This window comes from Hakea prostrata, chromosome 1 (assembly GCF_041222555.1).
Source record: "Hakea prostrata isolate BN-2017 chromosome 1, UWA_Hpros_2, whole genome shotgun sequence".
NCBI lineage: Eukaryota > Viridiplantae > Streptophyta > Magnoliopsida > Proteales > Proteaceae > Hakea > Hakea prostrata.
The window spans coordinates 3537218-3565096 of record NC_142600.1 but is presented as its reverse complement, the minus strand read 5'-3'; the positions used below and the strand labels follow the sequence as shown (position 1 = coordinate 3565096).

At 40.6% G+C, this 27879-nt stretch overlaps 2 protein-coding genes across 2 annotated transcripts; one reads left to right on the top strand and one right to left on the bottom strand.

Annotated features, from left to right (window-relative positions):
- Positions 1-985: 985 nt before the first annotated feature.
- Positions 986-18914, bottom strand: LOC149026727 (uncharacterized). The gene is made up of 4 exons (XM_089155667.1): positions 17905-18914; positions 4513-4651; positions 2498-4438; positions 986-1839 (listed from the first exon to the last, which is right to left on the bottom strand). The coding sequence occupies exons 1-4, from the start codon at positions 18828-18830 to the stop codon at positions 1438-1440; spliced, it is 3408 nt and encodes a 1135-aa protein (XP_089011793.1). The 5' UTR covers positions 18831-18914; the 3' UTR covers positions 986-1437.
- A 4181-nt stretch (positions 18915-23095) lies between these two features.
- LOC149026726 (uncharacterized) lies at positions 23096-27863 on the top strand. Its single transcript, XM_089155648.1, has 5 exons — positions 23096-23444; positions 23939-24376; positions 24488-25784; positions 25887-26033; positions 26563-27863. The coding sequence occupies exons 2-5, from the start codon at positions 24323-24325 to the stop codon at positions 27072-27074; spliced, it is 2010 nt and encodes a 669-aa protein (XP_089011774.1). The 5' UTR covers positions 23096-23444; positions 23939-24322; the 3' UTR covers positions 27075-27863.
- The last annotated feature ends 16 nt before the right edge of the window (positions 27864-27879 follow it).

Here is a 27879-nt window from a genome sequence, read left to right as displayed (position 1 = left end):
CGGTAAACAAGCTGTGGATTGTCTTAGTGGCTCATCCCTCACCCCCATCGATGTAGCCCTATTGCGATGGATAATAATTTCTTGGCCTCGTGTGTAAGTTCTATTAGCTTTCGTTTTATTTCCAGGAAGGTCAACAGTATCGCTAACTACCTGGCCTGGAGAGCCCTCTCATGTATGGGCAGGGCTAGTGGCCTACCTCCACCACTTGGCTGGTTGGGACTTCCTCAACTTCCCAGTGTTTTTCTCATTCCATCAGAATAAATGATCAGTTTCATACTAAAAAGGAAAAAAGAGGCCACTTCTGCTGCATCAACGGCATTATCCAAAGGCCCTAGTTCTGGACTGGTCGCTCTGTCAAGGCCTTTTGAACCTGTTCATTCTGAAACCTGTGCTGCATCTCCTTGACTGGCTAGGGTGTCAATCAATTGTTGAGTAGGATAATTGACTTTCTAAAGCAATGGCAAGTATAGAAAAGAAATTAGAATACCCTCTTTTCGTGATTCCAAGGAGAAGAGCATAACTAATTCTTACAAATTCTTTTTCTTTCCTTGAAGCGATCATAAACATGATCAAAAACATTATTTCGTTGATTTTCAAAATGTTTTTTTTTTTAATTTTTTTATCAAATGAAAAAAAAAAAACTTGCTCTAAAGAAAACATCGTTTCTCGAAATTCCGATCAGAAAAGCTGAAGCAAAGAAGAGAAAAAGAATAAACACATGTAACTCTCCATATTCTCCCTACATTACTTGTGCCTCTGAAAGAGAGTTTCAGAACAAGTATAGTGAACACTATTTTATGCTTCAAAAATGTGTTTGAACATATTAACAGAAGAAAAAAATTTTCTAGGTGAGAAACTGGAGATCCTACTTCATGTCCAAGAGTGTTGTGCAACTGTAAGCCAGCATTCAGCCTGGAACATAAAAATAATCATATTAAAGATGTAATCCATCTGAAAACAATTTCCTGCCAGAACATTTGAACCCAAAAAGGAAAAAGAAAAAACGAATCTTTCTTTTAAAACGCCAGATCTGCCAAATGAAAATATGTAGGCTGTAAGATTCTCTGGAGATTTGTTGATGTGACCATTTAATCATATGAAAAGTTTCAGTAGCACAGTTCTTTTTGACAGTAACTTTTTGAAGCCTTAGAATATCCAAAGTTTCCTCTTAAAATGTGCTAATATCTAGAATAGCTAGGGAAAATGCCAAAATATTTTTTAAGGGGAGCAAGCAGTTGAATTAGACCTTGAAATTTGACATATAGCTACTCCATATGCAAGCCTATCTGCAGCGAAATGGGGGAAATAAGGAGCCTGAGCCAAGTCGCTGGCATTTCTAATTTGTTAAGAAATCATCCTGGGGGCATGGTAATTACCCCAAACATGTAAGGAGATTCTTTAAAAATCTAATCAGAAATAAGAGCAGCCTGCCACTGTTCACAATTTGTCAGAATTCACAGGAAAGCCAGCATCCACCACATTCGCTTGGCTTGATGTCTTGTCCTTGCAGGCTGAACACATAAAACCATGTGAATCTGATTCGGCTAAAGCGTCAACTGCCTCATTGTTGAACTCAATTCGGCACCACATGCAAACAGTTGTAAGCTGATTTGTGCCAGCCATCCTTGGGTAGACTGCTTCCCACTCGAACTGAACAGCAGAATCAAACCCTTGCTCCGAGGCTGCATGATATGCAAAGGCCATGGATTCTTCTGCCACAGATCTTGATTCTTGCTGGGTGATAAAAGTGAACTTTGATGGCTCTATATCCTCCAACCTCAGCTCTTGAACGCCCGACGTGCTTTCAAGCATCTTGCCATTGCAGCATTCATCTGCTCCCTGTCCATTGATTATATACACCACTTTTAGTAAGATGAAAGGAGTAGAAACTTCACTTGCCATCAGCAATGTAATGAAAAATACTAGAGAAGAAAAATGGTTCCAGCAATTTCCTTTCTCACTTTCTTCTTCCCTCCCCCCCCCCCAACTTCTTTTTTGCTCTTTTGTGTAACGGATCCTATGTGAAAACATAAAAAGACATCACATTTCAATATTATGAAATAGCATTAAGGACCATGAGAAAGCATTGGTCAAGTGCTTCACTTGCTGAACACTTGGTCATGGGTTTAAGTCATCGAAACAGCCTCTCACGAAGCAGAGGTAACGATGTTTTGTACCTTCGATCCTCCCAAGACCCTGGCAAATGTGGGACCTAATGCATTGAGTATAGGTCTGATGTGGACCTTTTCTCATCTTTCTTTATCAGGCAGGAAAGTGGAAGAGCATATATTTGTGACAATAACAATCCATAGACCCTGGTAGGGTTTGAGTTATTTTCTTCCCCTCTTTTTTTTTTTTTTGGGGGGGGGGGGGGGGGGCGCTGTAAGGCTCCTAAAGGCTTGTGATGTGATGAATAAATGATTCACAATGATAATTACCAAAAACCTGATCATTTGTGTAAAAAACATACTTAAGTAAAGACAAAGGAGCTTGATACCTTGTTGGAGGTCATATTAGGGTCTGGAAAACAGCCTGATGAATGCATCAATGGAAATGAGGCATTATTAACCAGTGCACCATCTGGTACATGTCCTTCATCAGCAGCGTGGGTAGTCTCCATTTGAAGATCCTCATAGCCACCAAAACCACTTACACCATTTCCGAGTTCATCATTAGAGCTGGCCGATGGTGTTAAAGAGAATGAGTCAGCCACCCTATTCACCGGTCCATTTCCTTCATCAGATGTCCAATTAGTCTTTGTTATAATATCCTTATTTGGTTTAGCCTCGAAATTGCCAGAACTACTTTCCAGTTCATTATTCCCTGGCTTTTTCATATCATCCAATTTGGGCACCTTTGTAAAACTAGTAAGAACCTCATTCATGTTCCCCTCAAGCCCACAAATCTTCTCATTATCAGGGATCAGTGAAGACCTTTCAAAAGGCATTTCTAGCTCAGTACCACTTTTATCATTCTTAATTGAAGTAAATGCAGAACTATCATTTCCACCAGAAGTGTGAGAACTGCTGCATCCCTCTTTGTTAGACAAGGCAGTTCCAGAATCCATGCAATGATTGATTTTATCATTACCAACATAATTAGCCTCACCAGTGATTCCTGCTTTACTATCAGAGGTTGAAGAATCACAAAATAATTTATCGGAAGATTTCTCAACCAAAGTTTGTTCAAACTTGCAAGTCTCCATATCATGTTTATTGTGAGAAGAATTAGCATTCAGGTTGCAGTTGGATTTATCACCGGAACTTTTGTCCTGTTTATTATAAAGTGCACCATCAGTATTTCCATCAAAAGGTTCTCCTCCAGAAACAGAATACTTGCTAGCATTTGTAATCAGTTTACTATGACAACTGGGAACACCATGTTGGATGTTTGATTCATCAACAGGAGTTTCCTGAACAGAAATTTCTTCTATTTTAGTACAAAATGAATCATCATTTTGTTCATCATTAGGTTTGGCAATAGTAATTTCTGAACTACACTCGTTTTTAGCTTCCTTGACCAGATTTTCCTGAAAAGAAGCAACATGCAGTTCAAACTTGGGTTCACCTGAAACAGGCTGCAGAGTGGAAGCTGGATCCTGTTTGCTACAAAAAGAACTAAGATTCTGTCCATCACCCATTGTGGCAACAGCAGTTTCTGGAGTAGAATCCTTGTAAGCCTCTTCAACTTTTCCACCATGAGAAGAATTAACATGTAGAATAGATCTACTAGCAGGAGTCTCCAGAACGGTAGCTGTCTTGACTATAGCATGAAGAGAATGAACATTTGGAGCCTCTTTCACCTGTTTATTATCAGTGGAACTAATCAGCCCTTTAAAGTTGGAATCACCATGAACTTTGTAGGTATAATTCTCATCAAGCTTACAATGAACAGAGCCAACATTCATTTGATCATTAGTTTTGGCAGTAGATGTCACTGGAATAGAACCCTTGTTAATGTAAACTGATGAATCCATCATATGGGCCCCAGAAGTAACAGTACCCAAAGATGGAGGAGCAATGCTTTTCTGCACATTCATTGGACTTGGTAAGGCATCAAGGTTCTTGACGTAGTTCCTCACATGGACCCCAACATGACCAGTGTACCGATGCCTTTCTTCAAAAATTTTATGGCAGAACTGGCATTCATATTTTCCATCTTTAATTATCACCCCATCAGTAATGGATGTACCAACTTTACACCGCTTTGCGCTCTTCTGGTGAGATGACAACAGGTGCTGCAAATATGCATCCTTTTCTTGAAAGGTCAAATTGCATTTGTGACATTCTAAAAGATCCCGTATTTGGACCTCAGCCAAATTCTCCACACCCAATAATGCAACTTGCTTCTCATGGTCATTTGATTGATATACCATTTGTGACATTGAATAGCACATGGGACCTGCCTTGCTATCATCTTCACGGGTAAGACCTGCAATCTGTTGGATATCCCATTAAATCCAAAATAATGAATATGAACTGGAACAGTCCAATTCAGTAAACAAGGACTTACATTTTCAAAGGCCAATTTCTGAGTCTGCTCAGTACTATCCTTATGACCATAATTTTGCTGCCCCAAATCTTGAGCTCCAAAATATGAGAGTAAAAATGAAGAAACATCCTTGCAAGTGACAAATTGATGTCCACTTGGGCTGTAAACACCAAATTAAGCACAATAAGATACAAGAAACAAACTATAAAACACATCCAACAGAAAAAGGAAAAAAAAATTAGGAGAAACAAAATATGCTATAGAAGTCCCATCTACTAACAAGAGCAATGAGCATGTCACGTACATTGTAAAGACCACAACAGGATATATCTAATGCACGGAGTCTTTCACAGGTTACGAACTAACATTCAGATTTTTTCCTTTGGCAAAAGTTAAACAAATCCATGCATGGTGAAATAACACTTCACTACCAAAAATGTGCAGGTACAGGGATATCAACGAAATAGAGGAATTCACTCCCTTCAGCCGGTCAAAAACTTAAGGGAGTAGGACACAGTATGAACAGAAAGAGACTAAAATACTGTTTACATTACGTCACAGCCTCTTATTATGCCTTGGCAGGAATAATACTATTAAGATATTGTGGGGATTTAGACCACAGAACCACTCCCAAATTCAGTCAGATCTCACTGGCTAGTTTAACCTGTAGAACCATAGTTTCTAACTTGAGAGTTGCCGCCGTGATGTAACCCAGGTTTGGGACAATGATCCCCAAGGTGGTTGGATCTATTTGGGAAATTTGTCTTGTATATGGAGAGGATTAAGGAAGGTTAGGAGGGTTTTAACAAGCACCAAAGTGGGATGGTAGATTGTGATGGATATGGTGTTCGGATATCCAAAGTCACCCAGTTGGGATGGGAAAATTTAGGGCACTTTAAAAAACCCTAGATGGGATGAGGAAAATAAGCATTCAAATGGGATGGGAGGAAAGGGTGGGAAGGGTTTGAGAGGCTAGTGGTTAGGGAAAGATGGTTGGGAAGCTTGCAGTTGGGTTTCTTGATCTTTCTTCTTTTCTCTTTTGTTTTCTTTTATTTCCCAAACTGCTGCAAGATCAAGAAGGGGGCAAGAAAGAAGGGAGAGGGGAAGGGTTGGGATGGGACTGTCGCAGGGGTTAGAAGAGGGGGAGGGGGCGGAGCTTGCTGCCGCAAGGTTTAGGAGAACGGGGAGGGGCGGAGCTTGCTGCCGCAAGGTTTAGGAGAAGAGGGGAGGGGCTTGCACAAGGGTTAGGGTAGGGGAGGGACTGGGGTTTCACTTACTTGGGAATGTGTGGACTGCTACACCCGATGCTGCTGTATGGAAGGTTGTGAAGCTGTTGTAGGCTCTTGAGGTTGAAGATCTTGAAGACAAATTGCAGAATTCACACTCAGCCACGGGGATCCTCCTTGGAATCCATGACCTAGTTCCTTCAATGTTCAATTGAATTAATCCAATCTAAGGTTTACATGAGGGGTCGACTCTCTTTTATAGTCAATTACAGAAAAGGAAAGACACTTGGACTCAAACTACTTGATTGATCAACTTGGACAGAAATTTGGAAACCAAATTAGATTGTAAATAACAACTTTACTAACTCACCAACAACTAAAAAGAGAGAGAGGAGAGAGGGGGGGGGGGGTTGTCTCTTGAGGACTACAAAAATTAACAACTAAAATAAATATTCTCTAAAAGGAAAATAATTTCCAACTAGGACTCTCACTTGAAGTAAGACTCTTTAATAAGTTGACCATGACATAATCAACATATAAAAAAATGTTAAAAAATAATAAAAATAATCTAGACTCCTGACAGGACACAAAAAAAATCTGACAAGACCCATAAGACCCCAAGGAGGGGTGTAAAAATGACCAAAAGACTCCTTAGGGCATTGGGCCAACCTTGGCTGCCGCATATCCAGGGGGCTGTTTTGGGCCCAAATTTCAGGCCTCCTTGGGCCTTTTAGCCCTAGTTACATCACATCGTTAAGAAAAATAGATCTAGACTCTTGACAGGACAATGAATTTGACTAGACCCATAAGACCCCAAGGAAGGGTGTGAAAATGACCAAAAGACACCTTAGGCATTCGGCCAGCCCTGGCTGCCGCAAGTCCAGGGCACTGTTTTGGGCCCAAATTTCAGGCCTCCTTGGGCCTGTTGACCCTGGTTACATCACATCATATCTCTTGTAGATAGGTACATCATAAAGAAAGGAAGTTGTCTCAATAGAAGGAGATTTTTTTACAAGGTAGCAACTATAACATTAGAAAGTCCAAGAAAAAGGAAACAACCAAGTAGCAGGTCCAGCTTAGCACAAAACTTTAGTGTTAAAACTTAGAAACCAAGTACTTAATGGGAGTGTATACAACCCCAAGATCTATAACCAGCACTAGGTAGAGAAGAAGAAAGAGAAATTGAGGGAGAAGAAGAGAGAATAATTGGAGAACAAGGCTAGGCAATAGAATTTGTATGTTCTACCGTACCAGCAAGTTACATATTTATAAGAAACTGAAATAGAATTACAAAAGGAAATATAACTCAAATATAAATTTTAACTATTACCTAATTAAGCCTATAGCTTAGTTACAAACTCACTTAGACTAGGACACTATCCAAAACCTAAACCAATAAGGAAACCATGACAGGGGAACTTCCCTTATCGTGTTACATCATAGAATCTCTCATTAGCTCTAACACTCCCCCCCCCCCCCCTCTCAATCTAGAGTATACACAAAGAGAGTTCCAGCTTGGACAATAAGAATAAACTTGAAAGGCAGCATTAGTCTTGAATTGTGTAGCATCAAACATCAACAAGCTCAAATCAGCACCCAATCAACTAGTGTGAATATATGTCTACACCCTTCCCAATGAAGGTCTCAAAATCCAACATGCAACAGCAATAGAAAAGTCCATCAAACTTAGCACCTAATAGCCACAAAATTCCACCAAATGTAGCACCCTAACAGCTACATAAAAGTCCATAAAATTGCAGCTCCAATGCATACACAAAAAAAAAGGGGGGGGGAGTTGAAAGTGCAACCCAATGTTTACACAAAAACTTAACCCTAGGAAGGCACTCCAACAATCAAACTCACTCTTGAGTCCATTAAAATTCTGAAAAAGTTTCTTGCAGTCGAGTCGTCGACATCTTCAATATCCCCCTTACATGTATCATTAAACGTGACTAAAAGCAACTAATAATCCCCTCAAATGACGAATATCTCAAGAAATTTCATGACAAAAGATCCCATAAATAAAATCACAATGTCTTCAATCATCCTCACACAATGACAAATAAAATCCCAAACAGATGTGAAGTCGATCAAAGTAAGATAATGGTGACATTGTAATATATCAAAACTTTTCAAGGGGTTATTGGTAAATAAAGGACAAAAATAGCAAATCGGTAAATATCACAAAACTGAAAACGGGAATGGCATGAATATAATTAAGAATCCCCAAAAGGAAACATAGATAAAAGCCAAACTTGGAAGGAGAAAATTCTTAATGGAAAGATGCAAATAACATGAAAAGGTATGAGCACAAATTAAGGAAGGAAATAATCATTAAATAAATTGGCCTAAAAAAAACAAAGAGAAAAAAGAAGTCAAAGAGATAACATGAGGTGGGTTATGTGAAAGGAAAATAAGCTGAAAATAAAGGATGAATAGGGTGAAAATAAGGCCAACATTTAAGGAAACAAAAAGGAAACAAATCTAATTAGATATTTGACCAAAGAGAGAAAATATAGGAATTAGAAAAAGAAAAGAAAAAAAGAAGTCATGATTTTTTTTTTGGGGGGGGGGGGGGGGAGAAACTAGAAACCAGAAAAAGGAAGTTAGGAATAGGAATTGGGAAATGGGAAATTAGGAACAGAAATAGAAAGTCCTGCCATATCTATTGTGAACCAGAGGAGGAAACCTTGAAGAAAGATCAATATCCATCGTGAATAAATCCAGGAGGATAAAATTAAATTTTACAGCTTCTCTTTTTCTTTTAAACCAAGAGATAAAATCCATCTTCAATCTGAGAATCTCAAAATAATAACCCATCTTCTACCCAATGCTCAATCAAGGGTAGAAATCCAGCAATTAGGGTCTTCAACCATTGATCAAAGAGAAATCTTCAACAGAAACGAACTGTACAATCACAACTTCTAGCAACAGAAAATCAACAGAAGAAGGTGCAGCAGATCAGCTTCAATCCTCACACCAGAAAGGGAATTGTGGATCATTCTTCAGGTCTGAACTGTCCAACAAAGCAGCTTAACTAAACAACGGCAGCAGATCGATCCAACATCAGCATCCATTATCAAAGAACTTCAGAAATCAAACCAGATCAACTGTTGGCTATCACATAATCAGGTGGGTTCAACAGCAAGTTAAGAAGATGCAAACGACCCATTTTGATAACCAAGGTCATATTCAATGTACAACATGAACAATATGTGACGATAGTGGTTCTGTCACCTCCACTGTAAAACGATTACCAAGTAAATTCATAATACAGCATAATCATGTATAATCTTCATAACCTAAATCAGAAAAGGAGAAAACGACTCTCCAACTGGCAACTCGTTATGCTCTGATACCACGTAAACAATCCCAAGATCTATAACCAGTAATAGGTAGAGAGAAGAAGAAAGAGAAATTGAAGGAGACGAAGAGAGAATAATTGGAGAACATGTAGAATTTGTATGTTCTACCATACCAGTAAGCACATATCTATATTAAACTGAAATAGAATTACAAAAAGAAATATAACTCAAATACAACTCTTAAATTACCTAATTAAGCCTAAAGCTTAGTAGGAAAATCACTTAGATTAGGACACTAATAACCAAAACCTAAACCAATAAGGAAGCCACAATAGGGGGACTTCTCCCCCTTTGTTGCATCATATCATCTATCATTATCTCTAACAAGGAGGTATTACAATAGAAAACTCAAAATTATTTGTGACCCATAGAACTGATTGAGGACTACTTGCCCAAAAAGCTGAATTAAAACCAAGTCTGAAGATTCTTCTTCCATGTGATGAGATATGCATCAGCTTTCACTGGCTTAGAGAAAATTTGACCTTAAGTTTTGTAAGTCGACAGATCAGCTACATGTGGTGACTGCCCAACTTCAGCTTATACAAATTTTATGGCCACCCACGTTAGCTCAGGATGTAGTCCTCAGGAATCAGGATACGGCTTCCTGTCCTCAAAAAACTTAGGTGGACTCATGAATTCAATGTGCTGCATGCCTGCATCTGCAAATCAATCTCAGCTGAGACGACTGCAACTCCCAGAGCCTACTTGAATCTCAAACCAATTGCCACCTCACTGTCTTAACTTTGTTTGCTTCAACCTCTTCAATGTAGGCCTATTTGGAAGGAACATGCATTGTCTCTTCCTCGTCATCAGCAGTTGCTGGAATCTCTTCAACTTTTAATTCATGTTCTAAGTTCTAACCATTTGAGGAACACCATACTTAGGTCAAATGAAGAGGGAAAGATGTAAAACATCATACTAAAAATTGAACACCATATGGCCATGGATATGCCATGGAGGTATACTTGATGATCCCACAAAATATTAGAACATAAGCAAAAGCAAAAACATGACAAAGACTAGAAGATAAAATACAAGTTCAGAAATCACCAATATAGGCCACAGTTGTCAGTATACAGTTTCTGAAGAACAGTGGAGGAGGAAAGAAGATGAAATAGTAGTAGTAGAGAAAATGATTGAATTATTGGAAGCAAGGTTTAAAGTATCTCACGATACCATACGATAATAGCCGATACATATCTATATTTGACACAATCGATACGATACATCTCGTTACGTCTCTCTACTTAATTGCACTAAAATACATTAGCCAGAACGATACAATACTCGATACGGGACGATACGTCTCTTAAAATCACATGACCAATACGATACTCGATACCGATTCTTTAAACCTTGAGTGGAAGAAAGCTATATGACAAAGGCTTTCACGCAGTTCAGCTTCAACACCCTCCCACTCCAAGGAAACACCACCTTGGATGGCAGTTCACTACTAGAGCTATTCCCGGGATCACACTAAAGAGAAACATTCATTTAAAAATAGTTAAAATCTGTGGACAAATCCCTTCTCCCCTCTGTTTTTTTATGTAGTTGATAGCTATATCAAAGAATAGGAACTCTTCTAAATGGAAACAAATAATTTTCAATATGACAACTCTCAAAAATTAGTGTATCTAAGAAAAAGGAAACCATTAAGTAGCAGTACTATTTAGCCTAGAAATAACTCACATGTAAACTTTGAAACTACTATAACAAGGAAGCTATCTACTTAATCACATACAAGCCTGAAGTGCCTAATATTTGGGCCTCTAGAATGAGCCTATTACTATTGAAGTCTCAAAATCACAACCGGAAAACTGATCTGAACTCAAGTAAATAAATACTTCTTCCACGGTATGTGAGTTAAACATCCCTTCCAAGAACATGAATCTCCATTCCCTTAAAAACTCAGTTAAAAGTCTGAATAGAAGCTTATCTAAAAGCTTAAAGGAATCAGAAAGCTAGGATAAGGGCACAAAAACCACGGATGTCGTTGGAGCCAGGAGAGGATGTTGCCACCAGAAACCTCCGCCGAAGAAGATCAACAGCAGCGCAGAAACAAGAAAATGAAACAGGGTTGTCCAGGTGTACTTAGGGAGGATGTAGATGAGTCTTCCACTAGACATTCATATGCCGATACTCTAAGGAATGGACCGGATGGGAGTGCGTCTCACGTGAGGGAGTTATTTGAGGGAAGCGAGGATGTGGAGAGTGATGAATTCTTTGATAAGGTCTACTCGTCAGAGGAGGCATCAAAAAATGAGGAGGAAGGAGATGAGGAGGAGCCTAATGTGGATCCATTTTGCTCTTTGATTGAGCTCACCAGGGAGGAGATGGACAGACTGCAAAAACCATGGAGGCAATCACTGATTATCAAGCTGGTGGGGAAGACAATCAGTTACTATCTCTTGTCCAAAAGACTAAATGCCATGTGGAGGCCGCGAGGTTTATGGACTTGATAGATGTGGGGTATGACTTTTACATTGTGAGATTTGGTATCCATGATTACTTTGAATGAGTTCTCATTGAAGGTCCTTGAATCATTGCAGATCATTACTTCTCGATTAGAAGGTGGGAGCCTGATTTCAATCCTGAAGGTGCTGACCTCAACAAAGTTGTGGTATGGGTTCGCTTTCTGGGCATCTCTATCAAGTACTTCGACAAACAATTCTTAATGCAGCCGTGTAGCAAAGTGCACAGAGTTATAAAAGTGGACTAAAATATTGAGAGAGCAATGCAAGGAAAGTTTGCTAGAGTATGTATTGAAATTGACCTCACTAAGCCTCTCTCATCTCAATACCGTCTGAACAACAGAGCACACCAAATTCATTACGAGTCTCCTCATCTGCTCAGTAATGATTGCAGGTGTTTTGGCCATCAAAGGCAACAATATATGATGGTGAGGAGGGAGTCAGACACTACCCTTGAAGGGGACATAAAGGTTGCCATCCAAGGTGATGTTGCAAATGGAGGGGGATTGAACTCACAACTAACCTCTACAAGTACCTATGGGCCATGGATGATAGCGCATAGCCAAAGTTTTCGAAAGATAACCGGTGAACCACTGTTGCCGGAGGAAGAAGAGATGTCGCAAACATGGAAAGAGAGGGACCAACTACTACTCAGTAAGGAAACCGAACGGATGTGCTATATAGGGGTTCAAGATTTCATGCCTTAGGAGAGGACGATCCTGAAGGAATTGCAGGCACAGCTAACAACGCACATGAATCAACATCAAATTAGGGGAAAATCCCAAAGGGAGCTAGGGGCGAATATTGTCTAGGGCTCAAATTGGCAGGACTTGATCATTCATGGATCTTAATAATGTGCCAGAGGAGGGAAGTCTTAATGGGGTCAGCCATGGTGTTATGGAAAGCAACATCAATAGAAAAGTCAACCTCAAGCTTCCTTATAATCTTCCTGAAGATTTGGAACATGCTAGAGACAAAATGTTGAATGACGTTAGCATGACCCAGGGGAACATATGGAAGAAGTGGACAATGGAGATCAAGGGCGAATAGATCGAGATATGGTCTTAAAGCATGGGCGACAATGTGATGAAGTGATTCAAAGTGATCTTCATACCCATCCAATAGTCTTGGGTGACCTGCCGAATGGGGGAACCTTGATCGTCAGATTTCCTCAAGCAAATAATGGGATTTTTCGTCTGACTGAGCATTTCTCTAAAAAAGTTGAAGGGATGGATGTTGATGTTTGGTCTCTTCCAGTTTGGATTTCTCAACAAGAGCTTCACCACCACCACCATAAAGTATTATACGGAGTATCACTCAAATTGTCTCATTATCCTTGAGCTCCGAATTAGTGGGGATAGGGCTGATAGAGTGATAAGGAAATTTAGGGGTGTAACAGCTCTCAGAAGCAAAGTGGAAGGTTTGTCAAGAGGGATTTGGTGCATTGGACTGAATAATTCTTTCTCTCTCTCTCCCTCTTGATCAACCATGGACAATTTCTTTTGTCGGAGGTGTGTGATACAAATGGCAATAGTTGGATCCTTGCGGCCACGTATGCTACCCCTAATGAGACTCTCATACAAAGTTGTTGGGATGACTTCGCCATTGCTTTCTCTTCTTTCAGGGGACCGTACTTAGTTGTGGGGGATCGCAATGATGTTCTTAATAATTCTAAAGCCAAGGGTGGAGCGCAGCTGTCTGTCAGGTGTTGTCTTAAATTCAAAAAAAATATAAACAAATGCAATCTTCTAGACTTGGGCTTCTCTGGACCAAAATTCACTTAGAGGGGCCCCAAGTACAATGGGTTTCGATTTTTAGAAGATTGGACTGGGGACTCTGCTATGCAGAGAGGCGACTTCTCTTTCTAGAGGCTGTTGTGAAGGTTGTTCCTAGGTTAATCTCTAACCATCATCCTCTCTTAGTGGACCTAATGCCGTCTCAAGGGCCCTTCCATCAACGTCCTTTCAAAATGGAGACGATGTGGCTTTCTCATGAGGATTCTCCCAAGAAGTTAACAACAACTAGAATGTTAATGCCAACCTTAGTGATGCCTTGGAGGGTTTGAAGGATAGTTAGTGGATTGGAATTTTAAAAAAAGGGGCAACCTAGAGGCCACCAAAAGGAGGATCTATGCCCTAGCTACGAGGGATCCAACAAAGCTTGGCGAATGGAAAGTAGAACCCTTTCTTGGAGAAAGCAGAACTAGAGTTTCGGGGTGAGCTAGAGAAGGTCCTTCATAGGGAGGAAATCATTGGGCCCAAAAAGCTAGGAAGGAATGGATGATGCAAGGAGACAAAAACATAAAGTTTTTCCACATCTCAACCATTGCCAGGAGAAGATAGAACAAGATCAAGTGTCTGAAGGATGAAGAGTGCACAAGGATATCTGATAAAGTGGCTCTTAAAGGCCATATTTTTTAGTAATATCAAAACTTGTTCAGAGATGATTCCCAGGGGAGCTCCCCCTCTTTTGTCCTTGCATGGTTTCCCCACCATTGAGACTGCTTGTTTGTCCACCCTTGTAGGAAATGTCAATGAACAAGAAATCTTCAAGGCTATTAAACAAATGGGGCCCTAGAAGGCTCTAGGTCTTTATGGGTTCTAAGAGGCTTTCTATCAAAGCACTTGGGAGACTACCAGGAGTTCAATGGTTTAGATGGTCATAAATGCTTTCAGAGGAGAACTTGATGCTATACTCAATGAAACCCTTATTGCCCTTATCCCCAAGGTGGAGTCTGAAAGAATTACCCGGTTTGCTCTCTATACAACGTAAGCTTCAAGATCATCACCAAAGTTATCACAAATAGGCTAAAGGAGTTTATGTCGGGATGGGTGGCCCAAAATCAAGTTAGTTTTGTCCCTTGTCGTGTCATTCAGGAAAATATTGTCATCGCTCAAGGGTGCTTCCATGCCATGAGAAGGAAGGGTAGAAGGAAGACTATGGCCATTAAGATTGATCTAGAAAAGGCATATGATCGCCTCAAGTGGGAGTTTGTCAAAGACTCGCTCAAAGGGGTGGGAATCCCTAGTCATCTCATTCAGGTGATCATGTTGTGTGTCACCTCCTCTAACTTAAGCATTCTGTGGAATAGAGAGCCAACTGAAAATTTTAGGCCTTTCAGAGGAATATGCTAGGGTGATCCGCTCTCACCTTACCTTTTTATCTTGTGTATGGAAGGTTAATCCATTGTATTCAGGATACGGTTGTTGAGGGTCAATGGAAGCCCTTGGAGTTTGGTCGACGAGAACCCAGTATCTCCCATCTTATGTTCGCGGATGATGTAGGGCTTTTTGCTGAGGCTTGTATATAGCAAATGGAAGTCATCATGGCTTGTATTGGAAAATTGTCTCTTCCGGTCGTAAGGTAAGCATGGAGAAGATGAGGATTTTCTACTCTAAAAGTGTTGATCCTTTTGCCTTGCAAAGGAAGTTTCCTCGCGAGTGGTTTCATGGAAACCAAAGATACTAAAAAATATTTGGGGGTGCCTATTTGGAGTGGAAGGGTCAAGAAGAAAGATTATAGCTTCATTGTTCCTAAGGTGAAAGATGGTTGGCGCGATGGAAGACCAACATTTTGCCCTTTGCAGGTCACGTGACATTGGCTAAATCGGTCTTATTAACCATCCCTATCTATGCCATGCAAGCTAGCCAAATCCCCAGAGGAACACTTTATGAAGTAGAAAAAATGACACATGCTTTCCTTTGGGGTGAGATGAAGGTGAAAAGGAAATCCCATCTTGTTAGTAGGGAAACTCTTTGCAAACCCAAGTTGGAAGGAGGATTGGGGTTTAAGAAGCTCACCATTGTTAATGATGCTTTTTTAAGGAAAAGTCTTATGCAGCAAAACTTACTTTGGGCAACTGTCCTTAAAGCAAAATATGGGTCCACCTGTTGCAAGATGTGTTTTCCATCACCAACCTTGATTTGCCGCTTTGGAGAGCCATGTGCAAAGTGGCTCCTAAAGTCTTGGCTAGATACAATCGAATCTTAGGAAATGGGGAGTCTTTCCTATTTTGGAAGGATGATTGGCTTAGAGGGAGGTCCACGTTGGAAGGGTCTACCTTATACTCGATACCTGCTCATATGCGATGGGAGACAGTAGCTAAGTATGTTGATTCTGATGGGAGATGGCAGCAAGATAGATATGTTGAGTTCCTTCCAGCGATGGTGCAAGCCAAAGTGAATGTCTTCCCACCCCCTTTTGGTGAATGGAGGCAGCAACTTAACCATTTGGAATCCAGCTGAAGGAGTGTTGTCGGTTCTCCAGTCAGCGTATGACGCCTTAGCAGGTGAGTTAGCTACCTCCTCCAATGGTGGTTTTGACAACAATTTTTGGGAGTGATCTGGGTGCTGAAAGTTCCCATGTGTATCTCCTATTTCTTATGGTTGGTGGCCCATGAGCTCACAAAGGTAAGAAAGAAGTAGATGCGTCTTATGGACATGATCGATGTAGTTTCTATGTAGGAGGGATAGAAGACTACTTGCACATCCTAAGAAACTGCAATTTTGCCAAAGGGATATAAAGAGGTATGCTTTTGGAGTCACACGCGAGAATATTCTTCAGAGGAAGCTTTGGTGAGTGGCTCGAAATAAATATCATAGGTGTTTTATCCAAATCGGGGAGGAGTGGCCAGTGCAATTTGCCTGCACCACGTATTTCCTTTGGTTCTAGCAGAATCGCGACACCTATGAGCTAGAGTTTCAAAGACCAGGCAATGGCCCACAGATGATCAATGAACATTGTGCTATCATGGTGGAAGCTTGGCTTCCTTGTCACCGACCCAAACATCCCATGCTGCTGACCCCTTGGAAACCTCCCCCTGCAGGGTGGATTCAAGGAAATGTTGATGCAGCAATTGTATGAGATAGCAACTTTGCTCAGATGGGAGGTGTGTCCCATGATTCAGAAGGCCACTTTAGCGGTGATTAAGGGAAGAAGATCCCTCAAGGGCAGGTGCTTAAAGCAGAGTTCGCCGCCATCCAGGAGGGCCTGCATATGGCCATTGGGCTGAGTTTAATGCGTTTGCCAATCGAGACAAATTCTCACAAGGCGGTGGACCTCTTGGACCCAAATTGCGTTGATAGGGGAAGGTTCCTTCACCACGTGGAAGAGATTGGTTCAATACTTCAATGTTAGAAGATGTGGGATGCATCCGCCTTTTTCATGTTGGGCAGGATGCGAATAAGGCCATTGATTGGATGTCGAAGATCACACTTGATCCTATATGTTCTTGGATGTTCTTTCAGGTTGTCCTCCCAAAGTTGGAGGAGATTCTCAAGGCAAATGGGGAGGCTTGCCTCAACTGATTCTATGTAGTTTTTCCTTTGGGTCTCTAAGCCCGTTTGTGTACCAAGGTGGAAAAAGAAGCTTGAATAGAGGAAACAATTATACATATGAATAAAGTACCCTACTTTGGTAACAGTTCAATGTAATGCAATGCTAGGACTTGCAAATGCTAGGACTTGCAAATGTTGCTAAAGCTGCACCTACATTTTGAACTCTTGGTCACTGATACAAGAAGCAGAATCTATGTAAGAGAACCTGCGAGGAAAAAAGAAAGGAAGAAAGAAAGAAATGAACGAAAAGCATAGGTAGTACCCAGTGTGCAAGGCTCTTGTGTTTAGTAGGGTTTGGGGAGGGTCAGATGTATGGAACCTTCCCCTGTTACCAAGAGATGTTGTTTGCAAGTCTTGAATGTGTGATCAAGCGTTCAACAAGTGAGCACTTGACCAACGCACCAAGCACGACCTTCAAGCCCCCAACCACCCTGCCAACCATGAGAAAGAAAATCCTAGAAAAGAGAGCAATAAACTGAATTTAAAGAATAACACCTGGCTGTTATTTATTGAGATCACCCGACTAACTTTTTCATTAGAGTCAAATTTATTTCTTCAATATAAAAAGGCTAATCAACTCAAACGGCTTTGCAGTTTATACGTTGGAATAATAGTGGGGAGTTACGCCCTAAACCTCCAGTTGATGCTGTTGGTACATCATCTTAGTTCTTCAAACCTACCTAAATCATGCATAGCGATTAGCAACCAGCAAGGTTATAAGCCCATGAATCCAACACGGAAAGATTCATCTGCAGACAACATCATCTTGGAACTAAACTAGTATTAGCTTCTAAAAGACATCGATAAAGAGAAACATATATGACATGATCTTTTTTTTCATTTACGGAAATGGACAAATAGGACACTAATAAAAGATATAGAAGCTACTGTATATAAGAAAAATAGAGAACTAAAGACAACTGCCTAGCGAAACTGTGCTTCTCATCATTAGGTACTGATAAAAATGAATAATAGTAAAGCAACTGTCGAGGGAATTAAAATTAGATGATAAGACCTTATGTATCTGCGGCAATTTAACCACACACTGCCGACTCTTCTCTTGATGCCGAGCATAAGCTTCCAACCTTTGGGCAATGCATCTCCAAAATCACTTGCATCGACAATTTTCCTCTTCTTCCTCCTGCTGCCCCACTGCCCGTTTAATTGCCTAAGAAACCCTAACAAAGCCTCTTCAGTTTCCAAACCAACGGTTCTGCTTCTCAATTCAGGACCAAAAGGATCTTGAAGATTAGCCAACGCAGCAATATCAACGGCAACACCGTTTCGGTTCAGAATTTCCATAGTCTGGTGACCCTTGAAATTCGAATGATCTTCATAAACAACAATTGCATTGCTCATTACATTGCCGTTGCCATCTCCCTGGACTTGTGGCGACTTCTGTTCGTGCTTCCGTTTCCTACCTCTCTTCTTCACTTCCTTGCAGGCAACAACAACCGGCAACTGTTGTAATGAAACTCCATTGTCGACCTTCAATGGCACAGGCTGTAGCTCTCTATGTTCAGAAACGATAGGGATGAGGTCAGGTTTTACTGAATTATCCCTTAAGAAGAGTTCTCGGAGAAGGGTGGCTATGCGTTGGTTCTCCTTGCGTTCAGGGTCGTCGACGGGGTTTGGGGGAGGCTTGGGAAGGGGCAGAAGGCCAGCGCTACGCCTGCGACGACCAACGTTGGTAATTTCGGGCTTGCGAGGTGCGAGGCGTAGGCGCGAATAGGTTTGTTTTCTGCTACCGGCGCTCTCATTGAAGACGGAGCGGTCGATTTTAGGGATTACGACGTCGTCGCAGCGGCCAAGGTCGAAGGCTTCGTCGGAGCAGAGAGAGAGTAAGTTGAGCTCCGACTGAGAGAGAAGGCAGAGATCGACAAGTGGTATTGCTTCCATCTGCATGTGGTTGGAGGAAGAACCGACGGAGACAATCGCCATCAGTGGACGCTGCAGTTGCAGGTACCTTCGTGGTCTCCCGGAATTACAACTTTGAGAAAGAAACCGCAGGAAACTTCAGAGTGGATGAGTTTACACTTCGCCCGTCAAGAAGCATTTGTTACGAGTCTTGAAACTCTAGAGACTGGGCCTTGGGCTTAGGGTTGGGCTTGGTTTGGGCTTGGCAACAATTTGAGGAGCACTAGCTTTTCAGTGCAAGGTTTTAAAATCAGACCGAGATTCGATATAATCGATCAACCGGGTTTACTCAACCCCGTTTTTTACGGTTACGTTTGGATGTTAAAGAACAAAAAGCACTTGCATAAGAATTTATTTACAATAATACTACTGTGTTATTTTTTGGATTAGGAAAAAAAAAAAAAAAATCTTCAATAGGACATATACCGGATCCACATCCTCTATAATTCATTTCCTTGTAATTCCCTACAATTCCCTCATAGGATTGTACCATGTAGCATTAAGTAACCCAATGATCATCCAATTCAAACTAGAGTTTAAAAAAAATTCAAATTTATGAATGGGTTTAATAAAATTCAAATTTAGGTTGAATTGGAAAACCCGTTGGTTTACTTAATGCCACATGGCACAATCCTAGAAGGAATTGCTTTGATTATCCCAAAAGAAAAGAAACCACGAAGAAATGTGCTTTTGGCTTATATATGAATATATGATTGGTCTCTACTTGATTCTTAGTCAGCATCTATACTTACGTAAAGTGGATTTCGCTAGAAGAGTTTGGTTCCTCTGTCCTCTAGCTTTTCGCCCGCCAAACTCTGCTCCGCTCCATTTTGCAAGCTGGTTAGAAGGTATGAAACTCAGTATGCCCAAGGATAAATGGGATGCTCGTAAATTCTTCAGTCTCACCTGCTTCATAATTTGGGAGCTGTGACTTGCAAGAAACGACACTTTCATCAAGCTGGGTACTCGCTCTCCAATGGAGGTTGCAACTCGAGCTACACTGCATCATGAAGAATTCTGGAAAGATAATGGGTTCGAGGATAAGGCCTCTGCACATCTCAAGAAGCTCCAGATTCAAAGAAATCAAGAGGTCACCATTCCACCCAATTGGCACCTCGTGAGAAGCGATGCAGCTTTTGGCCCACAAAACACTCAAATGGGCTTGGGCTACGCCATGTATAACGATGCTAGAATACTCATTAAGGCGGTTTCAACACATGACTCCTTTGGATCAGCACTTGTAGGTGAGGCTATAGCATTGAGATTTGCCATGCTGGATGCTTTGGGAGACTGTATAGAGAGAGTCATATTCCAATCTGATTGTTAGATCTTGATCAACCATCTTCAACACCCGGCCACAGCAGTTAGTATTGATCTGTATCCAATCTTATCAGATATCAACAACTTAAAATCCTACTTTTTGGATTATAAATTTGATGTAATACCTAGGACTAGCAATTGTGTTGCGAATGCCCCAGCCTGGAAGGCCAAGTCGATTTTGGGCTCGACTATTTGGCCACTCTCCTCTCCTTGGTTGAGCTCTTCAGCCGTGGCTTTAGCCCATCCTTAATGAAATTTTTCTACCAAAAAAAAAAAAAAAAGAAAAAAAAATCAATGAATTTCTTTCCTCTCTTTTCTGGTGAATTTAACATGATTAAGCAACATATATGTTAAATCAACATAATCGAATCTTTTATAAAAAAAAAATTTGGTAATTCAATCGAATCTTTTAATTAATGTATTGATCGTATGCTTTATTATTGTTAAGTTAAGAGATTTGTATTAGATCATCCATTATTAGGTTTTGGTTTAGTAAGTTATTTTGATAAAGATATTTAATATCAAGGATGCAATTCTTTTTTCATTCACGTTGGAGTCCATTTGTGCCTCTGTGTTATGTGATTCTCCAACAGGAGCTTATCCAATGTTCAAATATGATTTATATGATAATTGCTCTACGATAGATTCCTAAACCCCATCTCCTCCCCCTTTATTTTTGGATAACTTTTACTCTAAACCACAAGAATACATCTGAATAAGTTTGTTAACATAGTGTTATGTTATGCCCCCATCTTCCAACGAGTTTACCTTAAACCTATGGTAAATGGAAATCTAATACATTGTAGGTTTTTATATACACAAAATTTTATGTTGGAGAATATCTCTAAGACTCTAACCATATAAAGGGATCTTGGTCCAATGATTGTATGGTTTTGTAGTGGAGGAACACCTTACCATTTTTACAATGTAATGACTAGAGGTATCAATAAAATCTTAATTATCGGCCCAAACCAACTCAAATCCATCATGAGCATGGCGCAACTTTTTAATTCGATGGGCTTGGGTTACAAAAAAACTAGCCTTAGTAGGGTCGAGTAGGGTTTGGGTTTAGCCCTCAAGCCAACTCAGCATAGCCTACACGACCTTGTGGTTAATTTTTTTTATATTACATTTTTTATATAGGTTGAATTTGAATAGTTATTCAACCAAGTATCCCATTAACCACCTCAAGAGGTTAACTTAATTAACAATCATGAATACTTTATCAGAACTAGGAGGTTAAGTGTTCAAGTATACTTAGTGCCATTAATCATTGAATATTGTTTTGTTTCAAAGGGTTAGAAATAAAAGATAATTACGGCAAATTGGCTTAAGAAAACCAAATATAGGGTTTGGATTTGAGGTTCTCAAACCTTGCAAGTATTAGGTAGGGTTTTAGTTTAGCATTTAATTAATAGGATTAGGTTTAGACTGGCTTGACCTAGACTAGCTCATTGATGCCACCAATGACTTAGGGCACAATAATGAAAAATTTATACAAGTGAGATGGTGAAGTAAAGCCAAAACCACTGTTTGAAAAGCATTCAACAACATATATCATTGTTTTCAATAATTCAATCACAAGAATAGAATATTGTTTGATCTTATAATGCTTGTTCACACTAAAAGGACGATTAATAATAATGATTTATTTATTTATTCATTTTATGAGAGGAGGATAATATGCTCCATGCAGAGCGACTATCAAATTAGTCGAGTCATCAATGATTTGACAAGATCGTACATGTAACGGGAATGCTTTGAGCCACATGTAATCAGACAACGTTTTCAAAATTCAACTAAGTAAATTAATACAGAAAATGAAATAATCGGGTGATGGATTCACAATAATTATCTTGGTCAGGCCCACAATGTCGGTGGGTGGACCAGCAGGCCCACAAATGTTGTTGGTGGATCTTGTAAGGAACCGTACGCAGACATGAGAGAAAAGAAAAACTGGTCCATCTCTTGTCATTATAATGATGAACACGTAACTACCAGATGATACGAGCGACAACACCATGTGGCTCTCTGGCCTCTCCCAATCTTTGCATGTAAGATCTGGCCATACAAATTTACAGATAAAGATAGAGAGAGAGAGCCCATGTGCTCATCGACTGATAAGAACGACGCATGATCAGACAAACATATCACAGAGAGAGAGAGAGAGCGACGCCAACAAGGCCACGATACCGCGCCGAGGGGTTATCTGACACTTGGAATTGACTTATCACTTATAATTTATAAAAAACGATATTGTGATTTTACAATTTTGACCAGAAAAGATTTTGATTTACAGTGACCTTATGACATGTTCTGACAGTCTCGGAAATCAAATCTCGATCCAGCTCAGCTTTTCGACTTCAGGAATCAACCTAGGATTCTATACCTTTTAACTGTTGCGTTTAAAATTTCAGTCATTTTATTGGAGGTCACGTAATCTGATGAATATTTGGTGGGGATTTTCGTGTGGCATATTTTAATCAGGAAGAAAAGTTTTGATCGGAAAAATTCTTATCAGAAAGTTAAAAAATAAGAGCCTTACACGTGTCAGGAGACTTGCGAGTGGAGGCCCCACCACTATAATAAGGGATGTCAGGTTGGGCAAGTTGCTAAAGAAATTAATGTTCTTTCTTCTTGGCTCTTTTGGGCATTATATTATTCTTGGAATCTCTCGAAGAATCAGGTCTCATGTGCAAGGAAGTTTCTAACCGTCGCATGGGAATCTCCGCCATCTACAAAAGGAAATTCTGATCTGACGGTAATCAAGTAGAGTTAGGGAAAAACGGTAAAACCCACCGGCTGACACTCTGATCGTACGGTACCAGGTGTAGTAAATACGGTGTCGCGTAGGCAAATAAAACTGATTTAGCTGATACGCGTGTTCTGCGCGTAGGAATGTCGTGTAATAGTGATTAGTGACTAGTGAGAGAGAGAGAGAGGGAGAGAGCTGCAGAGCCTGCGCGCGGTGGGTGCAGCTATATTATTAAATTGGGATGAGAAGCAAGCACAAGTGCACAACTACCTTCACCTTGGGGCTTGACTCGCTTGAGGGTTTGAACTTTTGCCAAGCGCCTCTTTCACATTCTTTTCCCACCTCTCCTCTTCCAAATTCCAATTGCCTAATTCAGGATTCCAGCCTTACGGCCAGCAAAAAAGCTTAATTTCCACTCTCTCACAGCGAAGTTTTCTGCCATTTAAAGAGGATTTTCGATCTTTAGCTGTGTTTGACTGCATCAAGACCGCAACCACCATCCCTTCCTCTACTATTTGGTCTCTCTCTTCGGTCAAGCTTCACCAGGTGCTAACCAGCAAAAGGTAACACTTATTCAGGGAGAGGTTCTGCTGCAATTTCTTCATCTATTGGAGGTTATGTTTGAAAATTTTGATTTTGGGAGCATGCCTTTCATATTTGTCCTGATTAATTTGTTGAAAACACCGATCTAATTTTCGAAAAATTCAGATTCTCCCTGCACAATTCAGTAAACGAAATTCTTCGGATACATCCTTTTCTTTCGGAAACAGATTTTGGGATTTTTATTTTTATTTTAGTTTCTTCGTTTCGAATTGCCTTTCTATGCTTTAACGGAGATGCTCGGTTTCTATTTTTCTCTTTCACTAAATCTGCATTTATGCCCCCCAAAAAATTGGGTCGGTGTCAAAATGGTGTTTTGAAGCTTTGATTGCGTTGTTCACCTGAGGGAATTCTGTAGGAAAAATTCTTTATGTGTTTGTTTTTTTTTTTCTTTTTTCCCTTCTTTCTTTTTTGGGTGCTAATGTTGTAAGTTTTTCTGCTTCATGCATGGATGCAGGAAAGGTTTCAAGAACGGATTCGACGGAGCTTCCAGTGAGAAGCTGTCGCTTTTATCACTCTGGCCGACACTCCAGCGAAATCTTCTCGCACCTTGTGGGAGGTGTGGGTTCCATCAGGATTCATTGTTCCCTTTCTTTCTACCACTTTGCCATTCCATTGTACACGGTCTGTGGTGTGGCGTCTTCCCATTGATTACGGCTAACCTACATATTACTTCTGTAGGATCCTTTTTTTCCAGTATGTAATGTATCATTTTTTAGCCATTAGAATCCTAAACACCGATAGGTAAGTTATCTAGAGAAGAAGGAAGAAAATCAGGAAAAAGAGCCAAGTTTTTTTCTGTTTATTTGGTGTTCGAATAGAAACCATTTTCCCACCTAAAATGGCCATGTTCAGTTGTTTTCCCGTGCTAGTGGGGAGGAAGAAAAAATCCAAGGTGAGAGAGTCCTTTTCTGATTTTATGGCTTCTCTGTTGTTCTTTTGCTGCTCGAGTTTTGTATCTGGTGTGATCTTCTGTTCTCTTATCTTTCATCCTTTTTGTTCTCAGGTTGAGCAGGAATCATCTTCAGACAGTAATTATCGTAAGGGGCTTGGAACCCTGCAAGTAAAGCTCGAACACCCGGTAAATTCATCTGAGTGCGACAAATTGAATTCAACTTCTTTCAGTGTGTTGGCACCGTTTGGAATCCAGGAAAATTCCACCTGCAAGGTGAAGGTTCTTGGAGATGAGAGGGCTTTTCAGTCTGAAGTAGCTGAGGCAGCTTATGAGGGGGAAGACGAACATGATGAAGACTTATCTATGAAGAGGGATTTCTCTGACTTGGATCTCCATGCTCATGAATCTGAAAAAGGAGAACTGTTCCAGTCACTGAACCCTAATATGGACTCTTTCGATTCAAACGATAACGAGACTGACTTTAATTCTGAGAGGGTCATCAATTTGGGTGCTGAAGTGATCAAAAGTGGGCATGTTAGTGATCCAGGGACAAGCAAAGTAGAACTCTGGACTTCTCCAAGGCTTCAACGCTCGTGCTCCAACATTGAAACGAGGGAGGTGCTGAAGAAGATGGCTGATCAGATGCCTCCTTTGAAATCTTTTTCGTACCAACACTCACTGAATTTCATATATAGGAAAAAGAAGGAAGTTGAAGCTGGAATTCATAGCAGCCCAGAATCAGTGATGACCCCTCGCAGTGCAGACAGAGTCATGCTAAAGAAGCATTCTTCAAGTCAAATTCTCCCGTCCAGAAGTAGAAGACTCTGGTGGAAACTGTTCCTCTGGAGTCACAGAAATGTGGAGAAGCCATGGAAAATGAAACTACAACCACCCTCTACTATTCAAACTTCAAACCAGAAAGGTGGGTATTCCTCGGATACTCTGGAACCAAACCAGGCTAAGGAGTTGGTAAGGCTGAATTCATCTGGAGAATCCAGAAACAACAGCCCAAACTGGAGTAATAAGTTCCAAAGTGGATCTACTGGTTTATGGCCCCAAAATCAGTGGGTTGCTTTTCCTACGGAGTCCTCATCCATGATGAGGGTGGACGAGTGGGTAAACAGTCTTGAGACCCGCCCACCTCTCCCGGATAACAGCGAAGATGCAGCCGGTGAAGATATTACATTTCCACTTTCTCCTGATGGATCACCAGCTAGACACATGAACCATAAGAACCAATGGCCCAATCATAATTTATCAGAAGAAATTTCACATGCCAACAGTATGATCCAGTCTCTGAATTCATCCTCAACTGTAGCTCATATCGCCAGTATGGGTTTGAAAGTCATCCCTACAATTTCTCGATTCTCAAGTCTTCGATCTGTCAACTTATCAGGAAACTCTATAGGTATAACCACGAATCAAAAGTATTATTAGTATCAAAGCATAGATTGTTGTTTTTGAACTTGTCAATAACTTATCCGTTATGTTCTTTTGCCTCCACTGGCAGTCCACATTGCTCCTGGCTCATTGCCTAAGGGCCTTCATACGCTCAACTTGTCCAGAAACAAGATTGCCGTTATTGAGGGCCTCAGAGACCTGACTCGGTTGAGAGTGCTTGATCTCAGTTACAACAGGATCTCCCGAATTGGACAAGGTAAATGTTGCCTACAAATCTTTGCTCTGGTTTTGAATTGTCATCGCTTGAATTCCTTTCTTCTTATCCCTTTAATACTTGTTTTACTTGTTGGTACTTGATGATACTCCACATTTTGGTAACTACTTCATGCTTCAGATTAAGGTCACATGGTCACCAATCTAACTGTACCAACCAGATCTAGCTTCTGCCTGGTAGGAAGTTTATCAGCTAGGAAGTCACAGTTTGAATTCTCTCATCTTTCCAATCCACGTGCTAAGAAACAAGATAATTCTATGCATCTAAGAAATTAGCTTTTTCAGCTAAAGCTTTATCGCTACTGCCTGTGATCATATTTTACATAAACTGACAATTTAGTATAAAATAAAGGCTAAAGAATCGTTAAATGAAGTGAGACACCACCAACAACTTAATTATAACCATGTCACAGATTGACATTTGATGTTCTGTACTTGATTCTTTCAAGGTGTCTGAGACACCGTGTAAGCCAATTATACTAAATGAGATCTCTTGCTTTACTTCTTCTTAGGGTTGTCAAACTGTACACTCATCAAAGAGCTGTATCTGGCTGGAAACAAGATCAGTGATGTAGAAGGGCTACACAGGCTCTTGAAGTTGATGGTCCTGGACCTGAGCTTCAACAAGATAACCACGGCCAAAGCACTTGGGCAGCTAGTGGCAAGCTACAGCTCCTTATTAGCTTTGAATCTGTTGGGCAATCCAATCCAGAGCAACATTGGGGAAGACCAGCTGCGAAAGACAGTTTCTGGGATCCTCCCACAGCTAGCATACCTGAACAAACAACCGATCAAGCCACAGAGGGCACGGGAGGTGGCCACAAACAGTGTTGCAAAAGCTGCTCTAGGGAGCAATGAATGGAGCTCTCGAAGGAAGGCCGTGAGACGAATGGGCTCAGGTGGATCACCTTCATCCAGCAGACGACTGAGCAACATTGCTGGGACTGGACAAAAAATTAGTCACGGGTCGAAGAGAACACAACCCCACTCGCCAAGCAGACGGATCTCCCTTCTTGGAAAATAGTGGTTAGACCATGCCTGAGTTGAATGGTAAAATTTGTGCTACCGGCATGAATTGAGTTGGGGTCTGAGAATTGTCACATTCATGCAAAAAAGTTGCTGAATGTAAGACTGTCCCTGGTCCACACCCCCTTCAAACCTTGTGGAAGTGGGACTCCTTCAAATCCTTTGGGATATTATAATTGATCTCAAGAGATGAACATTTTGTGGTTTTCAACAATTCAGGGTAGGGTTGTTACAGTTATGCTGTATTTTGCCCTTTTAATGTCTTTGTTGTCGTAGTGATTTTCTTCGATGATTAGTTTCAATAAAAGCTTTGGTGATTCAGTTCGAGTTCAAATTAATGTAAAACAGTTATGTTTTTAGGATCAGATATGCATCAGGAGTTGGTCACTACTGCACAAAAGATGATATGTGTGGCAATTGTGGTCTCTATTAGGGCACAATGGAGACACTGCACGCTCATGCTAGCGAGGGCTTCTAAATCTGGTTTTTGGAGATTGAGATCTACTACATTTTCGAGTTTGTTTAGGATAAATGGCTTCTTCTTGTATGCACCATTAGCGTTCTAACAGCAGGTTTCTTACTAGCTAAGAATTGCTGCTTTGGAATCTAGATCTCAAAGACTCTGCTGTATACCATGCGTTCATCTTGCTAGCTAGCATTTCCTCAGGGATGGATATTGCATCCATGACTACAGAACAGATCAGGCAACCCGTTTCTTTGTGTAATCTAAAATTCCTTCTTCTCTTGGGTTTTTTCTGAAACAACTGAACAAATGTAGCTCAACATATCTTCCCATTTGATTT